General features: G+C 44.4%; 2 protein-coding genes across 2 annotated transcripts in view; one reads left to right on the top strand and one right to left on the bottom strand.

Moving 5' to 3' along the window:
* The window catches only part of HMBOX1 (homeobox containing 1), a 119,025-nt gene extending 115,650 nt beyond the window's left edge, over positions 1-3,375 (bottom strand). Inside the window, exon 1 of the mRNA XM_015405809.1 lies at positions 3,148-3,375. The gene's annotated coding sequence lies outside the window, so the exon portion shown is untranslated. The remainder of the gene's footprint in view (positions 1-3,147) is intronic.
* A 343-nt stretch (positions 3,376-3,718) lies between these two features.
* Positions 3,719-25,262, top strand: part of INTS9 (integrator complex subunit 9) — a 90,704-nt gene continuing 69,160 nt past the window's right edge. The window contains exons 1-4 of the mRNA XM_015421721.1: positions 3,719-3,788; positions 8,480-8,607; positions 20,691-20,751; positions 23,824-23,886. Of these exons, the coding sequence (XP_015277207.1) occupies positions 3,780-3,788; positions 8,480-8,607; positions 20,691-20,751; positions 23,824-23,886 (261 nt within the window). The 5' untranslated portion in view covers positions 3,719-3,779. The remainder of the gene's footprint in view (positions 3,789-8,479; positions 8,608-20,690; positions 20,752-23,823; positions 23,887-25,262) is intronic.

The following is a 25,262-nucleotide window of genomic DNA, read 5'->3' on the forward strand; positions in this document are numbered from 1 at the left end:
GCTTCTTCTTGGCTAATTCTAAACAGTATTCACAAGCCCTACAATCATAGCTTTTTTTTTCATACCTGGGCACAACCAGAGGAAACTAACCCCCCCCCCCCAACTCACTTTTGTAGGGCATCCTTTGAACCACTGTCAAGGAAAATCATATTATTCAGTCATTATACTGTTTAAACTCAAGGAAGGACCAAACAAACCTGTTTCAGGCAGCCTCCCTGGTCTATAGTCTCCTTTTTCTCTCACCAAGACACGCAGAGGATATACATTCATTCCAATTATCAGAAGAGGTCAGACCAGTTCCAAAGTTTCACTCTCTGTTGTTGCTGTTTTTTAACCAGCTCCTTTTAGAGATGGGGAAACCAAGTAAGAGTGCAATCCTAAGGAGAGATACACCCTTCTAAGCACCATTGACTTTACTGGAATTAAAATGCTAACTTTGTTTAGGATTGCAGTGTTCAGGGTTGTAGCCTATCAGCTTTCTCACAGGGTTGCCAGCTCTTAATTGGGAAATGCCTGGAGATTTGGGGGTGGAGCCTGGGGAGGGCATTGTTTGGTGAAGGGAAGGACCTCAGCAGCATATAGTTCCATAGAGTCCACCCTCCAAAGCAGGGGAACTGATATTGGTCGCCTAGAGATCAAGTGTAACAGTGGGGGATCTCCAGGCCCCACCTGGGGGTTGGCAACCCTACTTTGTCACTCCATCTAGCCTGATTCAGTTCTTAACTACAGCTCTCATTACATGCAGCCTTTCTCCATTCATGTCCTACAATCCACAGTGTAGCTTTTTCAGAGGTCAGAAGGGGTCTGTCCTCTCTCTTTGAGCAACAGAAAAGCTGGTAGGAGCAAAGCCTACAAATTAACAGTGCTACTTCTCACCACATATACTACTTTGAAGTATTCAGGGTGCTTCATGCATGCTATTTTGGGAATCTCTACAAGAACCCTGTAAAGTAGGTCAAAAATTACTATCCCTGTATTGCAGATGGGGAGAGTCAAGGAAGAGTGGCTTGCCAAGGCTGACTAGTGATTTCATGTCTCAGGTGGGATTTGAGCCAGGGCCTTTCTGATTCACAGTTCAATCTCTTAATCACTAAACTACATCTCAGTGACTTGCCCAAAATAGCTCCCCTACTTGCCTACCCAGGAGCCCATGGCCGCACTGGATCTGAAACTGAAGTCTCAGAGGTCTAAACTCCGCCCTTTACCGAAAAGTGCCATAGCAGTCTTTACAGTAGTTAAATACAGAGCTTAAAAGATATTTCAAATTCAAATTCTTTAAAACAAACATTCTGATAAACAGCAGGGGAGGGGCTTTCAAAATCCCAAGCCACTTGCACCAAACGTTTAGGCACCCAGGACATTCTTCCTACCATTCAGAATGAAAAACATACCATGCAGCTATTGCTGACACTCATACGAGGTCTGAATCAGCACATTTAAAAAAATAGCTTATGCTATCCAACTTCTACAAACCACCTTGAATGTTCTAAACATTACCCACTCCAGCTGAAACCGTATTCCCACAGTAGAGCCCACCCTTCCAAAGATCTGGATGCAGCAACAGTTCACACCTTCCTTTGGTCACAATCTCCTGTTTGCAAGCAGATCCCCCCCCAACAGCATGGCACACCTCAGTGTGTCAGTGGTATGATGATACCCCATGCCACAGACTCATCAGCATCCTCCCTCTCCTCCCAAGACAGCACCTTCTTCCACTGCGACTCCTTTCTTGCACACATTTTGCATGCTAAAATTCACATCCCTGCCGCATCAAAAAAACCCAATATTTTCTATAGTGTGTAAAAAGGCCACTGACAGTCCAGTTCACAACTCAGCGATGCCAAAACAGTTCAACTGAAGCCAGTTCGAGCGGACTGTAGACAACAGGACTATTCAAGTTAAGTTCGAACCGTTCATTTAGCTTTAATTGAACCGTTGACTGTTATCTGAGCATCAGTTGCCTCGTTCAAGACTGGGTTCAATTTCCCAACAGAAGTTAGCATAAATGAAAGAAGATCCCTCACTAATGCCCTGGAAACAGCAAGTGTCTCCCCTAGTTGTTGTTGTTTTTTTTAAAAAAAAAAACAACACGCTCCATTTGTGGCAGTCCGAAAAAGACTACCCAAAGGAACCACCCACAAAATCATAAAAAAGAATCATCTGTCTCTTCACTAACAATACAACTGATATAATTTCATTTGCTGAGAAAACCCCTGTCATAAAGTCTCAAGCATTAAGCCATCATCTGACACAACTGCACTTTAAACCCTACATTTTGAGCAAACCAAGATTTACTTGTCTATGCTGTTTGAACAGAACACGGGTGATCGGCATATATGAGGTACAATAGTTCCCTAACAGACTTATTCATGCTCTGCGGGATCATCACCATGACCTATGCAAGAACATATTTGTTGGAAATCAATCAATCAAACAAGACAGTTTCACTTGACAAACATAAGGCTGAGATGCACTGAGCTGTTTCACAGTAGCCAAATGTTGCCCAAATATTTGGAAAAAACCAAAACTAAAATCCAGACATTGCATCTTCCCTTTGGATTAAGTAACCCAGAATCATCACTTGGTTCTGTACCAACAACCCAGTGCATGGGGTGGGGTTATCATCCCGTTTATGTACCAAAAGGATAGAAAGTGAATTAAAAGATAACTAATCTGTAATAAACGACCCTGTGTAGATATTCAAGTAAGCTACTCTTCTCTGTCTCTCTGCCCGCCACTTCTGTTTCAAGGAGAAAAGTGGGGAGCACCCATATCTTTGTATTTTAAACTTATCCACTGCACCCAACCAAAAAACAGAACAAAATGAAATCGCTAGTTGAAAAGATTTTACCCTCCTATGGTCAAAAGAAAAGCCGTCCTCTTTCGCCCTCTGCCTCAACATTCTCCAAAGTCATCTGAGGTACATTATGTATTCTCAAAAGAACCACTGTTTCTTAACCCTCCCCCCTCCCCCCTCCCACATCTGTAAATACTAGAGTGAATTTCTTCAGGCGCACCAAAACAAAACCAAACATAAAGGAAAAGAAAGGGGAACCACAATCTCTTTCTCCTCTTTTTTTGCAAGATCAAACATCCCCCGGAGTTCCCAAGATCATGCCCTTCCCCCGTACAAAAAACCCCACTCACCTTTGGGTCCTGGTTGCTGCCTCTCCACTTGACCATTTAACAGCAGAAGTTGGGGGTTGGGGATCCCCCCAGTCCCAGTGTGAAAAGCAAAGAGATTTTGGGGGGTGGGGGCTTCAAAATAAAATGAGGTGAAGTTCCAGAAAGAGAGAAATGCTTCAGGCTCCCAGCACCTACTCACCCCCGGCACCTAAGGGAAAAAAAATCCCTCCCCTCACTTCCCACTCCTTCCTGCTCTCTTTTGGGCTCAATCAGACCAGACTGACTGTCTTTGTCTGTCTGACAAGCGCCATGTTGATATCAACATCCAAGCTCCCACCTGCTGCCGCTATGAGACTCTGGGACTTGTAGTTCCCAGCTCCCAAGGGTAAAGGGGAAGGACTACCCGCTTAGAACTACCACTCCCGACATCCTCTGCTAGCGCCATCACTCCAATGGACGACCGCATAAGGGAGCGCAAAGCGGGGTGGGAGACTACAATTCCCAGCATGCTCTCGGAATGAGCACTGATGACTTCATTCTGAGATAGGGAGGGTTGGCCAAATGAGTGGACTACATGTCCCAGGATGCTATGGGAGAGGCTTAGATCAGGAAAGAGAAGAAGGATGGTCACAGTAAATAGAGCCGGGTAAAGCATGAAGCTGGTGAGTTGGGGGGACTGTTATTCCCTCTCAAATACCTCAAGCCGTGGGTGGGCCTAGGAGGGGTAGCTCCAAATCCCTGCACTATTGTGGGGAGGGGTGTTTCAGTGGGATAGCAGTTAATTTTAAAATATTTATTAAGGTCTTCCTTTGAAGGTGTTGAAAGAATGATTTAATGCACAGTAATGATAGAAGTCAGTTTGCGCCAGGGGTAATCTTCAGAATTTGTTTTCAGAACTGCTGTACTCAGTCATTGAACTTTTCAAATCTAAAGTACTGTTTCCAGAAGTCGTAGTAAAAGTAGCCAAGAGTCTTGTGGCACCTTAGAGACTAACAGGTTTTTATCCTAGCATAACCTTTTGTAGACTGGAGCCCATTTTGTCAAACGCATGTTGTGAGACATTAAGTGCCTGTGTACATGTATGTATATGTATCACTCTCCCTCTTCCTCCCAAAACATGCTGCCAATTATTTATCAATCTGTATATTAAAAAAATGAAAATAGTCTTTCTCAACCTTTCTCACATGATGCCAGGTGTATATTCTGTTGATAGGTTGAAAGTTCATATCAGGGAAAAGAAAGGTCTACTTCGTATAATGACCGTGCGGAATTCCCTACCAGCAGATATGACCATGATTGTTTAGAAAGGGAACTAGACAAATGGATAGCATCCTGATATATAAGATGACATAATAGTGGAATGGAGCCTCTGTGTTTGGAGGCCGTATAGCACAGATTACCAGGTGCTGGGGACTGGTAGCAGGGGATGTTTTCATGCTTATGGGCTTCTTGGAAGCACTTGACTGGAAATGGAAATCTCTCCCATTATTTGTGCTATGTATGAATGTGGTTTTAAACAGTATAGACAGATTTAAATCAAGATGCTAAGCAGTGTAGTTTTACAGTCGTGTTAAATTTTATCAGCCAAACACTGGCTTAAGCCACAGAGTGCGAAATCGCTCTTTTGTCTTTATTCTCAGCTCATTTGTCTTTCAGTTTGTCTCTCACACATGCCCATTGACACCTATTGATTACAGTTTAATACACTGAAATGGTGAAAATCTCTGCAAAAAAAGAACTGGGTTATCAGACTTGCTCACTTTGGCTTAGCTCCTTCTCCTCCTCTTGCCAGTTGGAAGATGGTTTACGGCTTTAACATTCAGCACGTCAACAAGGTCCTTGTGTGCATCAATAGCTCATAGGTGGCTGCAAGAACTTGCCGTCCCCTTGAGGGTGTCCCCAAGCTTCTGACAGGCCAGAACTGAAAGTGAACAATTGCTATTCTGTCCCACCAATTGATGTTATGGGCAGTAGATTGGAGGATGGCGCATCTTGAGTCCTGGGCCATTTCTGCTAATAACAGCAGGTGGCCCTACTCCACCAAAGGATTCTTCTCCACTCTCACTCCCATCTTTCAAAAGATATACGTAAATACTTGAAATCTGGAAATTAGTCTGAATCAATATGTGAAATTCAGCCAATGTCACGTCACCCACTACTTCTTGGCCCTCGTTGTTCCCTTGGGGTTGCCAGCTTATAATGCTGCTGTTACTTGCAAAATCCCCTTCTTGGGGTCTAGAATCCAGGCCTAACAACCCCATGTTTTCTCCGTGCCAGTGTCTTCACACCCTCTCTGTATGATTTTGCCAGAATCTTGGCTCTCCCTCAACTCCACATTTTTTGCATAGGTTCCCACTTTTGAGGCCTTTGTCTTCTCTGTCATGCCTTTGGTTGCTACCCTGCAACTGAAGGCTCTCTGGCACTCCTGATGTGCTGAACGTTAAAGCCATAAGCCATCTTCCTACTGGCTCTCCTGCCCTCTGCCATATGTGCTGTCTTGTTTGTGACTACTCTTGGGGTTCTTAAGAGCCCCCTTCTACTGAATCTCTTCTTTCATTTTTCTTCTTCCCTGTTTTTTCAAGCCTCAATCCCCACCTACTTTTTCTTCACGCCACTCTTTCTTCGCTTATTACCTATTCTGCGCCCTTTCTCCAGCACACCAGCCCCTGGCTTTCCTAACCCTTAGCTTTCCCTTATCCCTGAACCTTTCCCCAGGCTTCAGTATGACCAAACTGACACAATGTCTCTCAAAAAAGTTAGACTGCAGACTGCTTCAGTCCCTGAATGCTTGGGGGGGGGGGCGAACAGTGGGAGGGCTTCTAATGTCCTGGCCCCACTGGTGGGCCTCCTGATAGCACCTGGTATTTTTGGCCACTGTATGACAGAGTGTTGGACTGGATGGGCCTTTGGCCTGATCCAACATTGGCGTCTCTTAGTTCTAATGTTCTTATGCCTAATTACATGTTAGGTTTTTCCCTTGGTCCACACAATCAAACATGCATTGCTTTGCAGCTTCTGTGCTGGGAGCTTAATCTGAGGCACATGCAGGTCTAATTCAGATCAGAACCACAGGGAGAGGTGGCTTCAGCCTTCCTTCCATGCCGTTTTCCCAATCTGAATGGTCCCAGGGAGGTGCTATTGGTCCTGTAGGGAGCTCCATATGCTCTCGTAGGGAACACTCCGGGCCGGCTCACTCACTAGGCGAACTAGGCAATCGCTTAGAGCGGGATGGCCCTTAGGGGCACCAAACTGCACCCGACCCCGTACTCTGGGAGTTTCTTGATTATTTGTGTTTTTTATTCTTCCTAAAATGCATTTATTTTTGAAAATTGTTGGGCGCATGGGGGGCATAAGGAATCCTCGCCTAGGATGCAAAATAAGCTGGAGCCGGCCCTGGGAACACTTCGCTTTTCTCAGTGGGACACTGAGGCAGTGTGGTGTGGTGGTTAAAGTGTCAGACTGGGATCTGGAAAACCCAGGTTCCAATCAGCGCTCCCTCTAAGCTGTGAAGTCTTGTGAGCAAAACTCCTACTTTGTGAGCTCCTGGCATTAAAGTTGTGAGTGAGCAATTTGGCTACTGCATACATTAGTTTGCTCTGGAGCCATCGTTCCTGAGCTAAGACAAAACTTTGTGTGAGCTGGAGGCTAAAAAACTGTGAGCTAGCTCACATTAACTCCGTTTAGAGGGACCACTGGTTCCAGTCCCCGCTCTGCCATGGAAGCTTGCTGGGTGACCTTGGGCCAGTCACACATCCTCAGCCTAACCTACTTCACAGGATTGTTGTGAGGAGAGCAATGCAAGCCTCTTTGGGTCTCTGTTGGGGAGAAAGGCGGGATATAAATGAAGTAGATAAATAATAAATAAACAGCCACTCCCACCCTCCACAGCTGTTTTCAGGCTGGGAAGACAACATGGGGGCGTGGCTTAAACCCCTTCTCTTGTGCTATGGTCCCAATCCGAATCAGGCCTGTGTGTGCCTGAGATTAAGTACCCAATATGGAATTTGTGGAATATGTTTGCTTGTGAGGACCGGGGGGGGGGGGGGGGAGTAACATAGTTATACCCCGAGGGACTGAATATTCTGAGCCATCACACCCTCTAAGCCAATCAGTGTTGGCTGTTTCACTGCCACACAAGCAGTAGATACAAGATAAACAGAAAATGCAGGATGTGTTCTCCAAGCATGAATTTTGTGCAATAGGTGTGAAAATGTCTTCTTTTTCATTTTCTTTAGCCCATCAGGGTGGCTTGGATTTTGCGTATACAAAATGTCAACTTCCTAGCTGATAAGTGATTTCTTCAACATCTACGATGCTCCTGCCAGGTCTTGTTATAAGTCAAGGAGGCCCAAGTCTGTGCCTGTATAAATGTGTTATACTTTCCCCACTTTTCTAAGCAGCAAGAAGTTCCAGCAGTAGAGTACCTCTGGAGGCGAGAACACTGGAGACTTGAGGATTGTGTAGTATTTGTCTTGCATGGTAGTAGATCTACCCCACATCAGATTCCTTGAGGGAGATCCTGCAATGCATGTCAGAGCAGCTCACGCCCCCAGTTCACTTGCTTGTGTCTTGGTCTCTTCCGGAATCTAGACGGCTCTTTTTTCACATACAGACACTGTCCACCCTATCTCCTCAGCTGAGGGGTGCTTGGATAGAGCTGTTTCCTAGAAACACTGCTGTTCCTTTTGTCAAGAACTCTGGCTCCCCCGCCCCACCATTTTAGGCTGAGCCATAGGTTAGAACCATTTGCGCTATCTAGGCTTCAAACTGGCAACACCAGGAGTAAAAATACAAGTCCTGTTCACAGGTTACAATGAATGCAAGTAGAATCTGGGTATTTGGTTTTTCTTTATACATGCATTGAGTAATTCTCGTGTTACACTCATTGCACAAGCAGCTGAATGGTCACATTGATCCAGGCACTGGGTCTTGGTTTCATTTGTAAAACGGACCCACATTGGTTCTTTCATACAAGCAGGTGTACGCACACCCATGCAGGTTGTATGTTCATTCACTGTAACATGTACACAGGGCAATGGCAACAGTTCCAACACGTGAAGCATTCTGCAGACCAATGTGTTCGAATGCCCTATATTGCATTTCAATGAACTATAGTACAGCCTGCCCTGTGATGGTAATTGCTCTGGAAAAAGGTGTAGATGACTGTGAAAGTTTTGCAGCGGGCAGTATATTGCAAGGTTGTAATGTCTGGAGTCATAGAATTCAAGGATGAGAAAAAGCAGTGTGGGTTCTTGCTCAGTAGTCTGGCAGTAATTCTGGCACAGTAGTCTGGCTCCCTTTCCTTACTGACACGCAGTTTGGTTGTTCATTAAATCTGATCTCATTCTTTCAGTACTGCTTGTCCGGGCATCCGACTTTACCATGCAACGTGCTCAAGTTCAAATCTACCACCATCATGTTAGACTGTGGGCTGGATATGACCTCCACACTCAACTTTCTCCCCCTGCCGCTGGTCCAGAGGTATGCCTCAGCACTTATTAGATACTTCCCACTGTTTTCGCTTCCTGTTTTCCAGAGCTGTATTTGGGGAGAGAAATGCAGAGTGGCATAAAATGATGGGTAGCATTGGAAGGCCAGGACTGGAAGTTGGGGGTGGGGGTGGGGTAGGTTACAGGAGAAGAGGGGAGTATCATCCGATCGCATAAATAGACTGAGTCCACTTAAAAATTCCCTTTATCAAAATAATGTCCTTTGGCTCAGTAGACGGAAAACGTTTTATGGATTTATCGATTTGGTTTTCCAGATAATTTATTCTAAGCTTCAGTAAAGTATTGCAGCAGCGGCCCAACGCAAGTGAGGTCACAGATCTGTCATCTTTCTGGCTTCTTCATGCAAGAGGAGATAAATGGGAGGTAGCTCTAAAGTGCAGGCATGCCAGGCATTCCCGCCCCAAGTTAACCACCCCTGTAGTTGGCTTTCTACATAGTCAGAAGCCAGGCACATTAAGTATGCACTGGAGGGCCTTTGCTCCTGTTTATGCAAAACAAGGGAAATGTCCATCCTGTATATTACAAGGTCCCCTCTGTCTGTGTGTGCACGTGCGCACACGCACACATGGAGCTATGCATTCGATGGGACACCTGTGTTTGGAATACTGTCTGTAGTTCTGGCCTCCCCTTATGGAAAATGATATTGTAGAGCTGGGAAAGGAGCAGAAAAGGCTACCTGGAGCAATGGAAATTCTTCTGCTCATTTGACAGTGATGGAACTTCAAGGGGTCAGTCAATAAAACTGGCTGTCGGCAAATGTGGGACAGGCAAAAGGAAGTAATTCTTCATAAATAACTGGTGGAATTTGTGGCTACAGGATGGGGCCATGGGCTTATTAAAAAATGAGTTGGGCAAATTTTGGGGTGTTGGGTCCCCCAATAGCTTAGTTGTGATAGCCAACTGAAACCGCTGTGTTTAAAGGCAGTATACCTTAGGATGCCAGTTGTTGAGACAAGCAATGCAGGAGGGCTGTTGCTTTCTTGACTGGCTTCCGGGCATTCCAGTGGCATTTTGCTAGTGGCAGTGGGGGGAAAGAATGGTAGATTAAGTAGACCTTGGGCTGATCTAAAAAGGTGGTCCTTCTGGTCTTGTGCAGTCTGTCTCTCCGTGACCTCCAAGTGCAGCTTTTTAGTCTCCCCCCCCTCCCCCATGGGAGACACTGAAATGGGGACATCATTTGTGTGTGGACTAAACTCCCTGTCCTCAGTGAGTCCAGTATTCTTGGGGCATGTCCAGGCTTGTGGCTTATTTCCTGCCATAGAGCTGAAGGGGAACCATTGAGAATTCACCCAGGCCCTGCCTGCATGTCTCTGCCATTGGGTCTTAGTGCCATGTTAGTGTGTAATGGAACTTTGAGGTGTGGCTTCGTAATACATATGGACGAGACGGAGCTCAGAAAAAATTGCAGAGGTGCTTGTTGTATTTTGAGATCAGACAGGGTGCTTGCAGAGGTTGAAGCCAGCCATGGGGTGGGCACCTGGAGATCTCCTGCTATTACGGCCAAGATCAGTTCTCCTGGGGAAAACGGCTGCTGTGGAAGGTGCACTCTGTGGCATTATACCCTGCTGAGATCCCTCCCCAAACTCTGGAAGGTGGAGAGACCTGAGGTGTGGGCTTTCTGCCAAGGAGGGAAATAGTCTGTCCTCTTCAGCAACCCCTCTGCCCTTCTTTGAAGCCTCTGTGCTCTCCTGCTGGAAGAAGAGCAAACTGGCCACACAGAGGAGAGAGTACAATCACCACCAGGAAAAGGCTGAGCTGGCCACAGTGGGGGCAGGTGGTGGTTTTATTCCCCTTTCTCCATGGCCAGCTTGCTGCCCTCTGGGCTCCTCTCTGACCTGAGCGGCTCTGCCTCGTGCTGGGGAGAGTGAGAATACAGCAAGGGAAAAATAAAGGGCGCAAAGGTTCAGCGTAGAGATGTGAAGGCCCGGGGAAAAACCAGAAAAATTCGGGGGGAAAACGTTTTTTCCCCTTTTTTTTCCTGAAGCCTTTTTGTTTTTTTCCGAAAAATTGGAAAAATTGAAAAAAGAAAAAAAATTGACTATGGAACGTTTTATTTTAACATGAATAAAATATTTTAAGACAAAGTGTTCAAATATTTTCCAAATCATTTCTAAAATACATATATATGGTATCAGATTGATCTAATTTCTGTGCACTGAGGACAAGCAAGTCCTAGGTTACAAACAGAACTCTCCAATGCAAGAACAAGATGCATTTCTTCCTTTAGGAGGTGCTATTGTCAGAAGAAAATAAAAACGTTTCAGTTTTTTTTTTTTTTTGCATGTGGGAGGGTATTCTATTTGTACTAATTGTTTGGATACACTATATTTTTAATATGCTAGTTGTGATAATTTCATGCCAAGTAAAAATGTCCATACTCATATATTATGTTCCTAAAGTAACAGAATGAGTTTCAATCTAGAAAAGACAAAATAAATGTTAATGTAGCATTTTTTTCAATTTTTCCGAAAATGTCCATTTTTTTCCGAAAAGGGGAAAAAACGGGGTTTTTTCCAAGCTTCAAAATTTCCGGAAATTTTACATCTCTAATTCAGCGATGGTGGCGAAAGGCAGCCCCACATGCTCAGAGGTACCCTGGGGTTTTCATTGTAGTTCTGTATCTAATATGGATACTTGTTTATTTTAAACATTTGTATGCTGCCTTTCCATCAGATCAGGGTCACCAAGGCAGCTCACATAAAAACAATTGAACAATTAGAAACACCATTATAATGATAACATAATGCGATTAAAACACAAAGAAGCAATACGTGTTTGGTTGGGTGGCACGTGGGGGCACGCAGACCCGGTGTGACTATTTTTGTTGATGTTAGTCATGAATGTGGCTGTCCGTGAGTGCAGAGTGAGTACTATTGGGCTGCTCTGCCTAGCAGCAGCTCTGGGGTTGCTGGTGGAGGCCTCTCACGTCACCTCCTGCCTGATCCTTTTATCTGGAGATGCAGGGACCTTCAGCATGCAAAGCAGACCACTAGAGCTATTGAGACCCTTTAACTGCAGATGAAAGAGATTAAACCCAGTGCCTGCAATGTGCATGCTCAACCCCTTAAGACACAGCCTTTTCCCAAGTAGAAGGATGACAAATTTCTCAGTAGTAAACATTCATTATGCTGAGCAGCTCACTATAAGGATGATTGGGGGTGTAACGAAATGGCTGCCAGGCAGAGGCAGCAGTTTATTTTAAAATGGCTGCCAGTCTGGTAGTCCTTTACATCCCGGCCTACATTTCCCGCCAGCTTTAGGGGAAAAGAGTGGGAAAGTAGGGACCCACCCCGGGGGCGGAGCCAGCTAGATAAAGGCTTTGACCCCTCAGGGGAGTTTTTTAGTTTTGGCCTTTGCCTGAGCTTGAACAGCAGCTTCAAGGGGTGTGTTACAGGTGGGACTCCTGCTACCAACACTCTGTGGTCAGTCCAGGCCACTATAAATCATGGTGGAGGGTTAGCAGTATTGGTGACCAGTCCTGAGGAGGGCTGAAGTTTCTCTCCAACCAAGAGGAGGGGTAAGCAAATCCTGGCCTGCAGCCACCCACTATAGAGGTAGAGAGGGTGTGTGTAGGGGACAGAGGAATTGCGTTTAGATCGTGTTTATTTTCTGCCCAGGTTGAGTCGATGTGCTTGTGTTTATTTTCTGTGCCTTGTATATAGTTAAAATAAATCTTTTTAAATTATAAAGCCTGGTAATGCCTTGACCACATAGTCCTCACCGCTCAGCCAGAGGCAAAAGGAGGCCAGGGAACTCAAACGGTCCCAGACCGGAGGGGTTGTCAACTCTCCAGGGGGCACCCAAAGATTGGGGTACCCACTTTCCCGGATTGGGGAATCAGCCATAGGGGTCTCACTGTCCCTCTAGGAAGGCAGTGTGAATCCAGTGAGTGGTGGCAGCGAATGAGGGACTTGGGAATGTTTAGTCCAGAGAAGAGGAGGTTGAGGGGGGACATGATTGCTCTCTTTAAGTATTTGAAGGGCTGTCACTTAGAGGAGGGCAGGGAGCTGTTCCTGTTGGCAGCAGAGGATAGGACTCACAAGAACGGGTTTAAATTAAGGGTGGGAAGGTACTGGCTGGATCTTAGGAAAAACTTTTTAACAGTAAAAGTTTTGCAACAGTGAGATCAGCCGCCTAGGGAGGTGGTGATTTTTTAAGCAGCGGCTGGACAAGCACTTGTCAGGGATACTGTAGACTGATCCTGCATTGATCAGGGGGTTGGACTAGATGGCCTGTATGGGTATTTCCAACTCTGTGATTCTATGATTCTAGGTATACATTCATGCACACATACTGAACTGTTTGGCACCAAATAAGTGCAAGAATCAAACTTGAATGTGGGATTTGATGAATCCTGACTGTAACCATTGAGCACACAGGATTTGAGTCTAGTCCAAGTTGGTTTCCCATCTGCCTGCCCAACCAATGGAGGGAATCTTATACATGCAGAAGTGCATAGGTGTTGCCCAGAGATGAGCTACAGGTAGATCTCAGTTGTCTCCCCCCCAATACAGGCCTGGCATGACCATGTAAGCCAACTATGTCGCTATCTGAAGTACCAATGGAGATGGAAGTCAATTTCTTTTCTGTGCTAAAAATATTAATATGCTATCGCTTATTTTTCTCTATATTGAGGAGGAGCAGGAACCAAAATCATAGTTTGCCCAGGGTGTCAAAACCCTTCCTTTGGCTGGCCCTGCCCCCAGAGATCCAGCCCGCCACCAGTTCTTCCCCCAAACTCCTTGTGGCTTCTAGAATTTCAGCCAGCATTGCTTGCTCAATTGCAAGCTTATCTTCACAGCCATAGGGACTAGAAACTTGCCTCTTGCTGCTTTTTTTTTTTTAAGTTAAAGTCCAGTTTTTAGGAAGTGGAATCCTGCAGCCAATGCCACCTTCTCTGTGCTCCTACAGACACAGCACAGGTTATGTGTTGTGCAGGCCAGAGTAAAGTTAAACTACTGCTGTGTGTGTGTGAATATACCAGCACTGAGTCTGTGGAACAAGACTGCACTTTCCCAAAGAATGCTGCTCCATCTTTGCAGAAACCTGAACATGCTGGGGGAAACAGATTGATCATTTGGCGCTTCCTCTCCTGTAAGAAGGCCGAAAGCAAAACGGTTACAGTCAAGTCACAGAGAGGCTGTTAACCTTTCTTGTCGGGAGGAGCGACACGTCCACTCGTTTTATTTATGTGGTGGTTTGAACTGTTTAGGATTAATCAATCACTTCATTACGGTGTCAGAAGCCCATCAGAGAGAATTGTTTTATTAGGGTGGCTTCTGGTGAGGAGCCTGAGAATTGGGGGAGGGGGAGGAGGTTGTCTTTCTCTCCCACTGCATTTGCATCATCCAAACGGAACATCTTGCCCTTCTTAGCACAATGAATAAAATTCTCAAACAGCTCAACCATCCTCCCCCGCTGTACTGACTCTTAAGTTATTTTTTTTAAATTACATTTGCATCCCCACTTTTCTCACAAGTTGTTCAATGTGATATTCCTCCCCCACCTCAAAACAACCCTGTGAGGTAGATTAGGCTGAGGAACAACAACTGGCTAAGGACAGCAAGTGGTCATAAGGCACCTTGAATATTAACCTGATTTTTGTAGGATAGTGCGTTGCCTCAGGGAGAATGGCCCAAGATCATACCCCGGTTTCAACACTTTATTGTTTGTTGCCTTGGGGACCCTATTTGGGCAGAAAGGTGGCGTTGAGATATTTTAAGTAAAATAAATATCAAGAGCTTTGCTGACCTGTCATCCAGTTTCCAACGGTGACCAGCCCTAATAGCTACTAGCTAAGAACTATTGATAGACCTCTTCTCTGTAAATATGCCCCCTCTTTACAGTCACCCGACTGAGACTGGCACAACTTGCGGTGACAAATTCCATGAGTTAGTTCTTTGTTATACCGATTAATTAATTAAACACCTTTGATTCAGGGCAGCTTACAGTAATAATTAAAAGGCCCCCCAGTATGAAGTACTTCCATCTTGCCTCTCCTGAACTAAATGCCAAAGGCAGCTCGTTGGGTGACCCTGAGTTATCTAGCATTGTGACAGAGGGAGAAAAAAATTTCTTGGTTCACTCTCTCCACACCACTCCTGATTTTAGAAATTGGGTCCCTGTCCTCGTGAGCTTCAAGGCCAAATCCATTATGGTTAGTAGTGGATAGTAGTGGACTTCCCTCACGGACCGAGAACTATGGTTGGGGCGAGATGCCTCACACTCTCCTTTCTTGGAATCTTGAATGTTTGGGTCAGGAAAGGCTGGGCTCATCTGCTCCTGTCTTATAGCATCTGAAACCATTGTTGCAATTGTCTAACTCCTTCTTCTGTATAAACATCTGGGCCTTGTTCCGCGTATACTGGCATCAGCCACTGCAGTATTTCCTTGGCCTTCATTAGTATACACACTTGACTGTATGCAAGGTTTGTGCCAGAAACCCTGCCCTGGTAGCTGCCTGTGCTCAAATGGTGGGCTGGATCCAGAGAAACTAAAGTTTCTGCTCACGCAAGGCATTTCTGCCGGTGGAATAGAACATTCCTACGTTTCCACGCTCCCTACTGTAGCCCACTAATCTCCTTGAAATGCTCCTGGGCGACAGGGCATCCACAGGAACAGCATGAGAGGCAAATCAGGGATCTGAAAGCAAATAATGGAAATTGGTCGGAATTAACTCGCCCCTTCCATTAGTGGAAAAATTAGTGTAGATCCAACCCACTATTTGTGCTCTCCAGATAGCAGTAATTGTTCATCCCTTCTCACCTTTAGAAAGCCTCTAATAACTTCAGGAAAAGTCCCCCTCCCAGGTGTCTCTAGGAAACTGAGGCTGTAATCCCAATAAAAGTTTCCTGGGAGTAAAACCCATGGACTAAAATTGGATTTAGTCATATATAGATACATCCTGTCTTTCTCACTGAGACTTAAGGCAGATTACAAAGTTTAAAAACAGCACAATATGAATGTTACAGGACAAAAACAGTGCATTAAGGTTGTATCACAGAATTAGAAAACAGTTCCGTTTACACCATAAAAGCAAGCGTAAAACATGTCATACCTAAACAACGGGGAAATAGGGTTACAGAGATTAGGGGGGGGGAACAAGATGCTTCTAAGGAACAGTGGTGCAAACTACAGGCCTTGTCCCTTTGTGAAAGTGTTCTGAACAATTCCAGTTTATTACAGCCCTATTCCCTTTATAAAAATGGCCTCTTGAACAATCCCATTTTATGCAATCTGTTAAATGATGGAAGTGTGGCAGCCTTCCTGACCTCCTCAGGCAGCACGTTCCACAAAGTGGAAACCACAGCAGAGAATACTCGGGGATGGGCAGCTGCTGATCTTCATTAAAACAACTTGCAGCAATGGCTTGGATCCTGGGGTAAATCTTCACTAACGGAAGGTGTTTCCATCAGTGGCATATGGGGCTCCCTTGTCTGCTGCTGCAGCTCAGTATTCTCCTTGAAAGGCAGCTACTGGGAGACACGGGGACACCCCCCCCCCCGAACAACATGTGGGGTAGATTGGTGATCTGCAACAGGAGGGGGGGATTAATGAAATTACCCTCCCCTTCCATTAGCGGAAATTTATTGCGGGACCCAAGCCAATAAAGAGAAAACTGTAAATAACTAAAGACAGATCAACTAGCAGCATAAAAAATGTAAAATCCGTTAATGGTACAAACAAGTGTAAAGGTAGCCTAATTGTTTTAAAGCAGTGAGCATTTAAAAGCAGCATAATTCATTTGTAGAAGTTCACAGCATAAAATCAGTAAAGCAGAAGCTGCTCTCCTAAAAACTGCATATAGCTGCTATAAAAGCAATGTAAAGCTTATCATGCTTATCTTAATTGGACGAAGAGCAACCACAGTTCCAGCAAGCCACTGTGCTTTGATCTAGTATTCTCACCATTTGGGTATCTCAGTATTGCAAGTTAATAAATAATTGTGTCTGTGCTACGGTGGATCTCTCACAATAACCATCACCTGAATCTATTGCAGATTATTTCATAATAACAGCACTGAAATATTGCTATATCAATATACCATTGTAATGACAGGTTTAGCATGTTCTCTGAATTCCCAAGTTTCAGGTTTGTTTGTTTTTTAAGTCTCTAGGTCTTTTCTTGGTGAAGATATCAGGGAAAAGGCATATCTCTGTAAGGGAAGGAACTAGAGACTTACTTTTTAAAATGACAGCTGGGAATTCAGAGAACTTGCTAAACCATCTTTACAATGCTGTATCAATGTATTGATATTTTAGTGCTTTTTTAAAAAAAAAATCAAAAACTGAACCATTCATCTTTATAATAATGGGTGACTTTAACTACCCTCATATTGATTGGATAACTGTGTGTTCTAGTGATGCTAAATGTGAAGTAAAATTTCTGGATACCCCCCATAACAGTGCCTTAGAACAGCTGCTCACAAAACCAACCCTGGACGTAATCCTCAGTGGTGCGGCCCAGGACCTAGGCCGAGTTGTGGAGGTGGTTGAACTGATTGGAAACAGTGATCACAATGGCGTCAGATTTAATTTACATGTATGTGGAAAAGTGCCAGGGAACTCCAATATTCTGATATTTTACTTCAAAAGAGGAAACTTCTCTAAAATGAAAAGGCTGAAAAAAGAAGAAGAAGTTGAAAGGAGCATGCAAGATGGTCAGATCTCTTGAAAAGGCTTGGAGGTTACTAAAAACCTCAATACTACAGGCTCAGTTAGAATGTATACCACAGGTCAGGAAAGGTAGTACAGAGTCTAAGAGGTTACCAGCATGGCTAAAAAACTGGGTGAAGGAAGCTATTAGAGTGTAACGGCTTGCTTCAGAAACTAGAAGCCTTACCCAAATGAGGCAAACAAAAGCCAACAGAAACTTTGACAAAGAAGAGGAGGAGGAGGAGGAGGAGGATGGATTTATACCCCGCCCTTCACTACCCAAAGGTGTCTCAGAGCGGCTTACAAACTCCTTTCCCTTTCCCTCCCCACAACAGACACCCTGTGAGGTGGGTGGGGCTGAGAGAACTCTGACACAAACTGCTCTTTTTCAAGGACAGCTGTGCCAGAGCTTGTGACTGACCCAAGGTCACATCAGCAGGTGCAAGCGGAGGAGTGGAGAATCAAACCCGGTTCTCCCAGATTAGAGTCCGCACACTTAACCACTACACCAAAGAAGATGCAAGCAGACAATTAGGGATGCAAAAAAGGATTTTGAGGAACATATCACTAAAAGCATAAAGACCAATCAAAAAGATTTATTTAAATACCTTAGGAGTAGGATAGTAGTATTGGCTACTATCTAACGTAGCAGTGCAAAAATTGTAGATGTTGATGGAACTGTGAAGATATCTGCAAATATGTAATTATGAACAGAAGATGGTATATATTGTCTTTTTAAAGAAAATCAAATAAATCAAATATTTTTTAAAAAGAGTAGGAAACCAGCTAAGGAAGCAGTTTGACCATTGGATGTTAGTGGAATTAAAGAAGTACTAAAGGAGAATAGCCCTGACCCAGCTAGCCCGATCTTGTCAGATTTCGGAAGCTAAGCAGGGTTAGCCCTGGCTAGTCTTAGAGACCTCCAAGGAATACCAGGTTCATGGCATTGAGGCAGGCAATAGCAAACCACCTCTGAAAGTCTCTTGCCTTGAAAACCCTATGCGGTCACCATAAGTCAGCTGTGACTTGATGGTACTTTACACCCCCAAAGGAGGACAAGGAGATTGCTGAGAAGCTAAATGATTTCTTCTCATCTGTCTTCACTGCTGAAGATATAATGCAAATACCTGCTCCTGAATGGATGTTTCTAGGAGGGGACGGTGTGGAGCTCAGGCAAACAGTAGTGGCGAGGGAGGAAGTTCTAGAACTTATAGACAAGTTGCAAACTGACAAATCACCAGGACCTGGTCGTATCCATCCTAGAGTTCTTAAAGAACTCAAATGTGAAATTGTTAATCTTCTAACTAAGATATGCAACACGTCCCTAAGATTGGCCTCTCTACCAGAGGACTAGAGAGTGGCCAATATAACTCCCATTTTAGAAAAAGAGGATCTGGGGGGATCTGGGAAGTTACAGGCCGGTTAGCTTAACATCTGCTCCAGGTAAAGTGATGGAAAGCATTAGTAAAGATAAAATAGTCAAACATATAGAAGGACATGGCTTCTCCAAAGGTGAGTCCTGTCTCACTTAACCTTTGTAAAGTTTATGTCTCCTGTACCTGGTATTACATTTTATGGCACACATGTCCCGGCTGGACAAAGTGGCATTTATGTCAGATCTGGCCCTTGTAACATATGAGTTCAACACCTCTGTTTGTGGAACTTCTGCAAGTTGATTAAGATAAGCTAGGTAAGCTTTATAAGAGGTCTGTTGCATAGTGCTGGACTGTAACGTGTTACAGGGAAGCTTTTGGAGTACAGGGTGAATAAATTTAATGATAGTAAGTAGGGTGATCCAGAAATTGGAAAACATTTCTGCTTTCTAATGGCTGGCTGCCTGTTCCTGACTTTAAAGGGACTTTAAGTTTTCCTGAAATAGGCCTGTTTTGTAAATAGCAATGTGCTAGATGTTTAGAAAACTCTTCTCCTTCACTTCTCCATATATCAGAATCAATCCATACATCAGTGGGCTTTTCTGCATGCTTGACTTGACCTGATTATCTTGACAGTTGATCTACAAGCTTTGGAATAGGTTTGAGCATGGTTCTTCTGCATGTCTGCCCTCCCTCTGCCGTTTCACAATGTGAAGTCAGTTTATTTTTTCATGTGTGTCTAAAGGGAGGGTGCTGTCGTCATCACTAGTATCATCAGCAGTGTCACAGCACCCCCTTTTTATTTTTTGTATATGCTTATATCAACATTATGGCTGCATTTTGTAAAAGGCACTAAAATATTGTTAGGTCTATACCATTGTAATGGTCAGTTTTGCAGGTTCTCTAAATTCACAGCTTTCATTTTTTTAAAGTAAGTCTCTAGGCTCCTCCCTGGTGAAGACATTAGAAAATGAGCTAGAGACATACTTAAAATGAAACCTGGGAATTCAGAGAACCTGCTAAAGCTCTCATTACAATGCTGTATTGATATATCAATATTTTAGTGCTTTTTTTAAAAAAATCGAAAACTAAACCACTCGTTTTCAAGGTGGGGAAGAGGAGAGGGAGTGGTTTGACAGTCTGATCATAGAAAACTGGACTGGAGGTGGATGGGAGTGGGCGGGACAAAGAAAAGCAACAGAAACATTACGCACAAAGAAAAAGTTGACTCAAAATCAGCTTTCAGAAAAAAGATTGGAGTAAAAGTGGCCTTAAAAGAACCAACCCACGGTGGGAGTAAAAACTAAAGGGACAAAAATGTGTGTGGAAATTGGGATAAACCAACAGTATGGAGCCAGGACCAATGGAAAAAAACCATGCAGAAAATCCCAGTGTCTTCTCCTGAACAGTTTAGGTTTCCAGAGAAGTCCTGTGTTGGGGTAGTCCACCATTCCTCATGTAGAACTTAAGGGCAATGTCATAATTTCCTCTTTCTCTCAACAGATACTAAAACTAGCAAACCACCTGCTTTTCGGAAATAATCTCAGTTTAATGAGTACTGTACAACCTTCCATATTAGGTGGACTTTTTCTTTAAAAATGCCTGCCCCTTGTTGCCTCTAAGGTCTTCTTAGCCATTGGTTGGTCTTCTGTCATGTCATGTTCACATACATTCTGTTTTCTGAGGAAAGAAGAGTCAAGTCGTGTAACAGTGAAAATCAGGTGCAGCTCTAGGAGCTTTGTTGGGAGAGGGAGTCTGGAGGGCCTCAAAGAGCTGAGTAGCCATTTGGCTCTGTCATGTAGGAGTGTATGCTGTGGCAGACAGTAGCCAATGTGACAAGGTGCAGAGAGAATTCACAACTGCTTGCACTGACTGAGCAGATCTTTGGCAGCAGGCCTTCAGTGGGACAGGATTTTACTAAGTTCAGTCATACTGTTTTTGAAATGTATGTAAACACAGTTCTCTTTAAAAGGGATGCTGGTTCTGTCATTCAGTCCATTAATCTTGTTTGTTTTTCTTTCCTGCAGCCCCAGGCTATCCAAACTCCCAGGCTGGGTCTTAAAAGACGGAAGCACTTTCCTAGACAAGGTAATGTACAGATGCGATCATCGGGTCTCTCGAGGAACCTAGCCAATTAGCCAGCCAAATGGAGCCCAGCATTATTTAACTAAAGAAATAAACGAGATTCCCATCATAAAAAAAAATCCCTCATTGAATTTTCAGGTCAAGTTGCTTGAATCGGGGATATCAAAAAAAGAGAGAGAGGAAATTGCAAAATGCCTTCTCGATCACATTTGCAGCTTTGTCAATGAACCTTGAAGCAACTTCTTGTTGCAGATGGTAATAGCCTGCATGTTCACAAAACTTCTTATTTTACTAATCTCCAGTGACAGGCAGCAGAATAGACTGCTCCTTGCAGTCAAACAAAGCTGAGTTCTTGAGGTGGTATATCCTAGGAGCCACTTGCATTATACTTCATTTTTTCACAACTCTACACAGCAATATAAGCTGTGCACCCTGCACCCCCCATGTCCTTGTTTGTGATCTGTGGTCACAGGTGGGATATGTTGAATGCACAGCAGCAGTGATGCTGGATAACAGCAGCACGATGGAGAAACGTAAGACAGAATCACAGCAGCCGTACAGTGGAAGGCACAGCAGTGGCACATGCGCATGGTGGTGCCTCGGTGCCCCTTTTCAGAGGCCAAGAAAAGGTCAGGGTATCACCCAGCCAGTTGTCTTTGCCCAGCAGCACAGGCACCATTAATGTATCACCAACCACAAGTGCCTTCTGTCCTTGCAAATCTCTAAAATGGAAGGACTCATTACCTCTGGACCACTAAGGCCAGTGCAGTCCCCTGTTGTGTCTTGAATTTGTCACAACAGGAGCAGCAAATTTGGTTTGTGGTATATAAAGAAGAAATGTGCACGTGCATAAACACAAGCTGCCAAATATATCAAAGGATGGCTGTTGTGGAGGTGTGCCCACTCTGAACACGCTGACCAGGTGTACTCTTAAACTCAGAGGTCACCTTGGCGAAATAGAATTTTTGGCCTACAAAACTTCCAGCAGAAGCTCGGAGGCTTCCATCTCTTCACATGTGGCTAAAAGGTAAAACGGGAAGAGAATGGCGTCTCCTTCTCAGAACAAAGAACAGGAGGAGAAGCCAATATGCTAAATACTCAATTGACACCTTGGTTTCCAATCAGACTAGCAAATTAGCTCCAACGTTCCCGGGCATTCTATTGTCTAAACAGATTGCTTACAAACAAACATGTGACTTAACAAACATCATTAACCCTGTAAATACTGAAGTGTTTTGACTTGTAACACCCAACACACTGTCTATATGGAGCATATCAAAGCTCAAACGCATCATGTGCCCTTGATGATCTGACCTGATGCACAGTGGTTGCTTCCCAGAGAGCATCTCTAGTGGATCACAAGGGCAGTGGGAGAAAGCAGTCCTTCGGCCACCTTTAGAAAGCAACAAGTGACTTCTCTGGCCGCCAGCCCCAGCAGTTCTACCTGGAAACCCTGATCTTTCTTGCCTGCCATATCTTTATCTGTTGTGAAGATATTTGCCCAAGCAGCACTAAACTCTGGGGAGTCTTCCATGCTCTGCTTTCACTGAAACAGCAGGACTAACAGCCAGACCAATCACATATGTAGACACAAATGCAGACACGTGCTCCCTCCATCTCCCTACCAAGCAGGTGACGGAGACTAGGGAGGGTTCAGTAGCCAAGGCCGTGAGGCTGTGTGCATACATTCAACGTTCACCCTTTGAAAAGGGAGAGGTGCCAATTGACAAAAAGCCATGTGTTGGACAGATACACATCACTGTCCACGGCTCACTGTTGAGTGCTCACTCGTTCAGAGGTGGTTTGCCGTTGCCCTCCTCCTTGGTGGTCTCCCATCCAAATATTGACCAAGGCTGACCCTGCTTCGCTTCTCAGATCTGACAAGATTGGGCTAACCTGGGCTATGCAGTTCAGGGTGAAAGTGCTCCTAGTGAGGCTGAAACGCTGGGTTTCTTTAACTCTTGATATGAAGCAGCTCATAGGAATTTGGACCCCCTTTTTGTAACGAAGAGCATCTTTCAGATGCCTCCTGAAGCCAGAATACAGACGTGACCCTTGTGTTCAGCTGCTTTCACTTCCTCAGAAAAGTCTGAAGGGTGATTGGCGCAAGGGAAATGGGCACACTGCAGAGATTGGATACTGTCTCTCTGTGTTAATCTTTCTGAACATCAGCAGGAGGAGTAGAACCGTAGCTGGCAAAACATGGGTGTGGATAATATTCGAAGCCTCACTCTACTGCACTGACTGTTGAGTCCATTATGAGTCCAGCTGCACTCTGTCTAGGCCCCACATTGTTGACAGCTGTACCTGCTTAGAATGACAAATGAGCAGACCAGTGTCACACAAAGACTAGGTCTAGGGTCAGAGGTGGATGCTTTGTCATGTAAGAAGACCAGGTCCTGCCGTGCTGCCTTTGGATACACTCCTTTTAAGTCGGAGGGAGACATTGAAATTTACCCAGCTCACCCGTAATTCACCTTTTAACTTCTTCTGATGAGGTTAAGAGTCTTTTGCCATTAGATGTAATTGCTCATTTGTTACAACTTGGCAAATTTGCTAGAATTAATGAAAGATTGGATTCACCCCAGTGTCAGGCTTCTACCGGGTACAGCCAAGAGGGAGAGAAGAGCCCAGACTTTAGCTGGAGAACTTTGGAGAGAGCCCACTCTCATGTGTCCTTTCCCATAGGATCTGTGTCGGGGGGGGGGGGGAGTCCAGCATCCCCCCCCCCAGCACTTTAGGGAAAGCATCAGGGTCTTTGCGATATCAGCAGCCACTGCTCCAGTCCCCTCTCTCAACTTGGGTCTGTTTGCATGTTCAGCAACCAACTCACCAGGCACAAAGGAAAGGGGTAAAATTAAGAAAAACCATGAAAGTGAACTCTAGTTGCTGTGGGCCGCATCTAGTTTAAGAACTAATCTGCAATTCTCTCTTAGCATGCAGGCTTGCTCGTGACATTAAAATGCACAGTGTGTTGTCTTCCTTTTTGCTTTTAATTTTGCTTTTCCTTGTCTGATTACCATTGCATTTTTTCTCTCTCTCACCATTTCTCCCCCCCACACACACACTTTTCAGGAGCTGAAGGACTGTTCAGGTCACGTATTTGTGGATTCCGTTCCTGAGTTTTGTTTGCCAGAGGTGAGTTTTCCTGAGTGGCAAGTTACTGAATGTTTATAACAGTGACTTTGATTTAGCAACTGTTGGGAACCCTCAGTGTTTGGGTGAAGGCATAATGGGCCTCCAGTTGTAGGGAGTCCTGGACTATCTGTCTCGCTTGAGAGAAAATTAACATTTCACAGGAGGATACTACGGTACTTATTGAAATAATACTGTTGTTACAAGACTTTCCGATCCATTTCTCAAACCACTTACGGTTCCCATTTCAATTTAAGGGAAAGCAGAACTGCAAACATCTAGCGTTTTTTAAGCCATTTATTTCATTTCAAGCCTCATAAGAGAGAAATGGCAGGTTATGGATAAGATTATGCCAGGAAAGAACGTTACTTGACATTTGCATAGCAACTTTTTATTTATTTATTTATTCGGTTTTTATATCTGCATGCTGTGCTCTTAATAAAAATATTTCCAAGCCAGTTTCCAGCATCAAAAATTTTTTTTTTGCAGGAAGCAGTGAGATGGATCCTATGAATTTCTGCCACTTGGCAGCAGAGCCTTCCACCGGAGCAAGGAGGCTTTGTGCTCCTTGTACCGGTGACAGGCTCCACACTCAGAGGAAGGGATTAATAGAATCCATCCCATTGAAAGTAATGATAAAATCAAATTTGGTACAACACTGACACAGGACTAAAAATTAAAAACCAGCAGCAGTAATAAATAATTGAAGTACTTATCTAAAATAAATTTAATTAGCAGCAGTAATAGAGCAGAACGAACAAAGAAAGCAGAAGTCATTGCAGGAAGTGTTGCAGCAATTCCGCCGTCCCAAGTGAGACAGTTAACACTCCCAAATTGCCGAGGTGAACAGAAAGGGTCCTAACTTGGGTGCCAACAGGTCATGAGGTTCAGTGCCAGGCAGAGAGGGCCTTCTATGATGGAGGTGCCACAATTGAGAGTGCCCCCATGTCCCTTTCGACTTTCTGTGATAGAGCCTTTGGGCATGTCCTCTACCGCAGCCTTGTAAGGCAAGGCAGTGTCTCTATTTACTGTGTTTACAATCCACCATCTGTTAACCTGGGTCTTTAGGTCAACCTCTTAGCTGCGAGAGAGATCTTTTATTTTTGCTATTAGAGAACAGACCTTGCTTCCAGAAAAGGAGAAAACCAGACACATTCAAAGTTTGCAACATTTATTTAAACATGATTTCTAATAAAGGCCTGTTTCACAATCATCTTTAGAGGTTTTACAGAAAATGCATGGTACATAACTCTCTAACTTTACTAAATGGTGTAGCATGGTAGCTTGACAGCAACATCTTACCAATCTTGATATGGAACGTGGAGAAAGAGAGAGAGTCGCCTCTTAGTTCCCTGTAAAAACAGAAAGGTGAGGCAAGG

This window comes from Gekko japonicus, unplaced genomic scaffold (assembly GCF_001447785.1).
Source record: "Gekko japonicus isolate JY-2015 unplaced genomic scaffold, Gekko_japonicus_V1.1 scaffold7, whole genome shotgun sequence".
Lineage (NCBI taxonomy): Eukaryota > Metazoa > Chordata > Lepidosauria > Squamata > Gekkonidae > Gekko > Gekko japonicus.